This window comes from Palaemon carinicauda, chromosome 1, assembly GCF_036898095.1.
Source record: "Palaemon carinicauda isolate YSFRI2023 chromosome 1, ASM3689809v2, whole genome shotgun sequence".
Taxonomy (NCBI): Eukaryota; Metazoa; Arthropoda; class Malacostraca; order Decapoda; family Palaemonidae; genus Palaemon; species Palaemon carinicauda.
Window position 1 is genome coordinate 48,786,462 of NC_090725.1, and position 7,500 is coordinate 48,793,961.

Genomic DNA, 7,500 nt, shown 5'->3' on the forward strand with positions numbered 1-7,500 from the left:
GAGATAGTTCTGTGACGTAGTTCCGCTTTCAGAATTACACACCGTGAACGAATGACGTCACTGAAGAGCAAACTAGACTTTTTTTTTTTTCTTTTTCGCAATGTATAAAGGTTTTAAGGCCGCTCATGAATAGCAGAGGCAGTAGATAGTAACATTGTCCTATCAAGCAGGACAATGCCCCAGAGACTGACCATGTATACATATGATCAGCGCCCAAGCCCTCCTCTACCCAAGCTAGGACAAGAAGTGCCTTTTTTTTTCTTTCTTTTTCGCAATGTTTAAAGGCCGCTCATGAATAGCAGAGGCAATGGACAGTAACATTGCCTTATCAAGCAGGACAATGCCCAAGAGACTGACCATGTATACATATGATCAGCGCCCAAGCCCCCTCTCCACCCAAGCTAGGACCAAGGAGGACTAGGCAATGGTTGTTGATGACTCAATAGATAGACGTTTAGGCCTCCCCAGACCGCCCATCTTTAGCTCACAAGGATGGTGAGGTTGCAACTATTAATGGAACTAACGAGTTTGAGCGGGATTCGAACCCCAGTCTGGCGATCACCAGGCAAGACGTTACCAACAGAATGGACAGTTGTATCCTTTTTATATTTGTTTAAAATTGCCATGACAGTCTTAACTTATTATCACGTTAATAAGTATAAATTGCACATCTTCCTATTATTGGTAGTGTACACCATCCATCAAAAATGAGGGCTGAATATCTAGATATTCCCACTCGCTTCCCTTTCCAAACTACATCAAGGCAGTTTAGGCAATTTGTGGGAGATTGTGGTTACAGAGTATACCCCCCCCCCCTCATATTCGAGGGAGAGAGAGAGAGAGACGATTACTTATACGTCTTAGCAATGCTGCTGAGAATAACTGGAAAGAAACATAATCTGGCTATATATATATATATATATATATAATGTGTGTGTGTGTGTATATATATGTGTATATATATATATATATAATGTGTGTGTGTGTATATATATATATGTGTATATATATATATATATATATGTGTGTGTGTATATATGTATATATATACATATATATTTATTTATATATATATATACATATATATTTATTTATATATATATATATATATATGCAGACCCCTGACCTTTATTATACAGGGCAGATGATGATGATGATGATTATTATTATTATTATTATTATTAATAGTAGTAGCAGCAACAGTAATAGTAGTAGTAGTAGTAAGTAGTAGTAGACTGACAATTTAAATCGCGCTTATAGCATGGCTCGGTGGGTTTATTAACAGCTGGATGTGTGAAATAACAGATGGCACCCTCTAAAGGAAAAGTAGTAAGCAAACAGTAAGAAAAGGTGAAAGTCGATGGAGTATTTACACCAAACAATTAATCGAAATGGAAGACCAAGGCTGCATGATTCAGTCGAATCGTAATTATTATTATTATTATTATTATTAGTAGTAGTAGTAGTAGTAGTAGTAGTAGTAGTAGTAGTATTTTATTATTATTATTATTATTATTATTATTATTATTATTATTATTATTAGGTAAGCTACAACTCTAGTAGGAAAAGCAGGATGCTTTATAAGCCCAAGGGCTCCAATAGGTGAAAAATAGCCCAGTGAGGAAAGGAAACAAGGAAATAAATAAACTACAAGAGAAATAATGACCCATTAAAATAAAATATTTCAAGTAACTAATTTGAAAATCAAAATACATTCATATATAAACTATAGAAATTTTGAAAAACAAGATGAAGAGAAATAAGATAGAATAGCAAGAGAACGAAACGAAAGAAAAATAAATATAGTGAATTACCAATTGTCTGTTTAGTAGAAATAAATATTTATGGATTTAGTTATATAATGAGTAAGGCTTAGTTCACCTTGGCGAATGAAAGTAAACAACGCAAGTTAGAATATTTATTTTAGACCTATTTTATTTTTAGGCCTATTTCTTTTTTGTGGATTCATGATGGAAACTTGTAGGCAATATGGAGTATTGTTCAGAAAGCTCTTTGCTTCAGGATCAGGAGAAGTACAGTATTAATTACTGATTCTTTTGTACGCTGCTTATTCAAACAACGATTGCAACATTTTATAATTTTTTCTTGTTTTTATTCAGAATTTTTTTTCTCTCTCTCTCTCTCTCTCTCTCTCTCTCTCTCTCTCTGTCTCTGTCTCTCTCTGTCCATCCTGAGTGTCACTTACCTTCTTCTAGAAAACAAAATAAAATCTTTAAAATCTCTTCTTGCCTCCAAAGAAAGATTAATTCAAGAGCAATCATGCAAAGCAGACAAACGGTTATGCAAACCAAGCTGAAGATGCTCTCCGTATACAGCATCATATGAGTATGTTCTTGTTGTTGTTGTTGTAGTTTTTGCTGTTCTATAATGTGTTGTTCTACATTATGGAGATGAGTTTAGAAAACATGTAGGGCAGTCAGTCCATGACGGTGGTTGCTCAATATTTTATTATTTTCGTTTTTTGTCTTTAATTTTTACTTTTATTCTCGGGATTAATTTCTTCTTTATCCTACAATTAGAGTTTCAACTACAGAAAAAAATATTCCGAATAAATTCGAACATAAAGGGAAGAGAGAGAGAGAGAGAGAGAGAGAGAGAGAGAGAGGGAGATTCATAAGCTCTGTGGGGTACTACCTCCAGTAAGAGAGAGAGAGAGAGATTCATAAGCTATGTGAATTACTACCTTCAGAGAGAGAGAGAGAGAGAGAGATTTTCATAAGCTCTCTAGTGGGCTATCCTCATTCCAATTTCCTAACCTTATGAAATAGATTGTTCAAAATGAAAAAGACATTCCAGCAAAATTCATATTTTTATATCATAGAAGTGAACCTGACTTTTTAATGAATTGCTCTGTAGAAACTGTCGCAAATTTACATCTTGACACTTTGAAAATTATTCTTTCCCTTCCAGCTATGTTGGCGGTATGCTGGAATCGGATGGGGGTCCTGGACCCCTGTTTAGGGCCATCATGAAGGAACAGTTTACCAGACTGAGAGACGCTGATCGATTTTGGTTCGAAAATGCCGATAACAAGTAAGTTTTTCTTCTTCTTTTACTTTACTTTATGGGCTGCTTTTCTGGTCTCATACAGCAGGAGAACCCTACTCTCTGCAGGACCTCTACAGTCAGCTTATCATGTCTGTTACAAAGCATTCAACATTTCACACCACAAATTGCTCGTTTATTATCAAATCCACACTATCGAATTATTTAGAGCTCTATAAAGTCTTCAGTTTCCTCTTGAAAGCCTTAATATATCCAGTCTTTTGGTAAATCATTTCATATTTTATTTTTCATTTTTAGTTAAAGTTTCATATTTTCATTAAACTAATTCTCAAAATTGGCATCTTACTTTCATTATATAAACTAATTTTCAAAATTGGCGTCATACTTTTATTAAACTAATTCTCAAAATTGGGATCATACTTTCATTACACTAATTTTCAAAATTGTCATCATACTTTTATTAAACTAATTCTCAAAATTGGGATCTTACTTTCATTAAACTAATTCTCAAAATTGACATCATAATTTTATTAAACTGATTCTCAAAATTAACATCAGATGTTTTTTACTATAATTAGTTTGCCATAACAGTCTTTTCTTTATTTTTTTTTTTTTTTTGGCAAACTGTCCCCTGTTAAATAATTTTATTTTTATTATTTTAGTTGTAATTTGATACTTTCATTAAAATCTTTCTGAAAATGGCTATCATATAAATTTACATGACATGGGTTTGCCCCATTATTCATGATATTAGCCATGTTAATCTTTTTACATATATTTGATTATGATCCAGGAGAGATGATCTTTTATGTAACGTTTTTCAAATGTAATTTTCAGCTATAGAAAGAACATTTATACTAAATCAACCTGTATATTTTATACTCATTTTTTTCTATTTCCAAATGAGCAGGATTAGTAATCAATTATTTTTCTTGATTTTTTATATAAATTTTTTCTTTGTCTTTTTAATGACGTTATTATTTTTTTTTTCAATTAGCTTAGTCCATCCATTTTTTTGTCCCAGCAAATTCCATTAACATTTTTTTTAGGTTTTCTCCCATTTAGTTGACAATTATTTTTATTAATTATTTTATTTAAAAAAAAATAATGTCCTTTTAATGACGATAATGATCGCCAGTATCTATTTTTTCAATTAGTTTAGTCCATCCATTTTCTGGTTTTCTTCTTTTTTGTTAATTTTATTGATTGTTTTTTATCTAGAAAAAAAATAGCGTTTTAATGATGCTATTGCATTAATAATTTAATATTTTTATTAATTATATGTTCAAAAAAAAAAATTCAAGTTTTTTATGACGGTATTGATCACCAGTGTCTATTTTTTAAATTAGCTCTTTCCATCAATTTTCTTGTCCCAGCAAATACCATTAATAATTTTTGGGGGGTATTTTCTCACTTTCAGTTTCCAGTTATTATTATGGATGATTTTTATTTAGAAAAAAAATAGTGCTTTTAATGACGGTATGACATTAGTATAAAATCAACTATTTTTAATTAGTTAATTTTTTTAGTCTTTAATGACGGTATTGTTCATCAATATATATATTTCTTCAATTTCATTTTCCCAGCAAATACTATCAACATTTTTTTCTCTCTCTCCAGTCTCTTCACGCTAGAAGAAATCGAAGAAATCCGCCAGGTTAGACTGTGGGACATCATCGTCAACGCCTCTGACGTGGACCCAGAGGAGATCCAGCAAGACGTCTTCTTCCATCTGGAAGACGACCCTTGTCCTCAGCCTGTCCAGCTCAACACCTCCGAAATGGAACCTTGCAACTACCTGCAGGGCTATGATTACTTCCAGGTGAGTCGCAGGCTTCCCCCTTTCATTAGCGACTGGTGGTGGTCTGGTGTCTGCCCTTTGGCGGGTTCTTGAACAATTGGTTCTGCCTTTGGTCTGGACCTTGGAGGATTTGAAGTGCCCTCTGGAGGGGTGTATCAGGGTTGGTTTTAGCTTTGAGGAAAGCGTGACACGGGCTGTGATTTAATATGATGTGGGTCATTCGTTGGTTCCACGTCTTACATTCGGGAAGATGATTTATTTTCACAGTTTTCCAGATATCAAAATTGTATGCATGAGGGGAGAGATGATTACCAAACATCACTTTACCAATTATATATTATCACTGAAGCGAGTTAATGTCAAGTATATCAGTTCTTCGTAACGATTAAAGATTTAATCCAATATATAATGTAAGCTCTTTATAATGTATATTACTTGAGTGTTAATAAGTATGCCCTCATACATACAGGTTGGATATCACGTAATACATAACAATGTATTACTTCTATGCCAATTTTACTCATATATAATATATATTCTTTATAAAATATATTATTTTAATGCAAATAAGTATACCCTCATAGATACAGGTTGGATAGCACCTGATACATATCAATGTACATCGTTTTTGTGCCAATTTCACCCTCGTTTCTTATTCCTTGAGAAGAAACTGCAACAATTGCTAGGTAATACGAACCTGGCAACGAGACCAAAGAGGAAGGTATTACATTTATACTTCATGTTACGAAACACATACCTCTTCTCACGAAGTTGAGGTTTTGCCCAAGGATTTTTTTTTTTCTATTAGAAAGTTTATCCAATGTGTTTTGAAATCTTGAAGGTCAAGAGTCAAGAGCAGTGGGAATGAATAACAAAAATGCCCGTGGTGGTCAAGTTCTGTTTATTATCAGTTTCAAGAAGTGGTATATAATTAAAGCTACCATAAATTACTTCCGTTGCCATGATTCCAAATGTGAAATATATTTTTGTTGCGTTAGCACTAATATTAATGATATTGATAATGAAGATGGTAGTAGTAAAAACAAAATTTATAATCTGGTCACTAATGTTAGTGATATTGATAATGAGAGTGGTAGTAGTAAAAATATCTATATGGTCACTAATATTAGTGATATTGATTATGAGGTTAGTAGTACTTAAAACAATATTTATAATCTGGTCACTAATATTAGTGATATAGATAATGATGATGGTAGTAGTAAAAACCATAATAAGAATCTGGGCATTTTAACATTAGTGATATTGATAAAGAGAATGGTAGGATTAAAAACAATATTGATAATCGGGGCACTTTAATATTAGTGATATTGATAATGAGGATGGTAGTAGTAAAAACCGTATTTATAATCTTGTTACTAATATTAGTGATATTAATAATGAAGATGGTAGTAGTAAAAATAATATTAAAAATCTGGGCACTTCAATTTATTAGTGATATTGATAATGAGGATGGGAGTAGTATAAACAATATTTATAATCTGGTCACTAATATTAGTGATATTGAAAATGAGGATGGTAGTAGTAAAAGTAATATTAAAAATCTGAGCATTTTATCATTAGTGACATTGATAATGAGGATGGTAGGAGTAGAAACAATATTAATAATCTGGGCACTATAATATTAGTGTATAATCATAATGAGGATGGTAGTAATAGAGACAATATTGATAATCTGAGAGTAATAGTAACATTGCCAGTAATAATATTCTCTGAGTAACAAAAATAGCCGTAAGAAATTCCATTAGTTTTCGTTGAATTAGGAAATATTGTAAATAGAAGTAAAGAAAGCATATGGAAATATTTACGTGGAACAGTATGATACGAGTTTATAGCTAAGACGGAATTATATTTTTCGCCATTATAGATGAAAAGTGGATGAATAATTCGATTTTGGGAAATTTGCGGGACAATCGTAACCTTGATCCTTAGACCCAATGGAAAAAAACTTTTCCTTTTTGTGGAATATCTTGTGTGAATGCATTTTGCTGTGTTCACACAAAATATTCCACAAAAAAAAAGGTGGGAAAGGATGCAGACAAAGGAGAAGAAAGAAGAAGCATTTTGCTGTGTTCGGAATATTGTGCATTTTCTATTTCATAGTGTTCTAGTCTGGTTATACCGAATAACTGCTTATATATGGGTTTTTATGATAACGTATTTTGTTAATGAATTTCCAACCAAGTTTGCAGTGTTTTTCCAGCATGGCTTTCAGTGCTTTATAGACCAAGTTTTCAGTGATTTTCAACCAATTTTCAGTGCTTTTTCGACGAAGTTTACAATGCTTTTTTAACCAAGTTTTCAGTGCTTTCTCAACCAAGTTTTCAGTGCTTTTAACCAAGTTTTCAATGCTTTTTGACCAGGTTTTCAATGTTTTTAACCAGGTTTTCAATGTTTTTTAACCAGGTTTTTAATGCTTTTTCAACCAGGTTTTCAATGTTTTTTTCAAACAAGTTTTCAAAGCTTTTTAATCAAGTTTCAGTGATTTTCTACCAAGTTTTCTGTGATTTTTTTCAAATACGTGTTCAATGTTTTTCGACAGTTTTTCAGTCCTTTTTCAACCAATTTTTCGATGCCCTTTTAACAGAGTTTTTAATGCTTTCCAACTAAGTTTACAAAGCCTTTCAATTAAGTTTCCAATGCTATTCAACAGT

General features: G+C 32.2%; 1 protein-coding gene across 1 annotated transcript in view; it reads left to right on the forward strand.

The window, feature by feature from the left end:
- The window catches only part of Duox (dual oxidase), a 54,116-nt gene that overhangs the window by 7,889 nt on the left and 38,727 nt on the right, over positions 1 to 7,500 (forward strand). The window contains exons 3-4 of the mRNA XM_068381028.1: positions 2,932 to 3,054; positions 4,648 to 4,849. Of these exons, the coding sequence (XP_068237129.1) occupies positions 2,932 to 3,054; positions 4,648 to 4,849 (325 nt within the window). The remainder of the gene's footprint in view (positions 1 to 2,931; positions 3,055 to 4,647; positions 4,850 to 7,500) is intronic.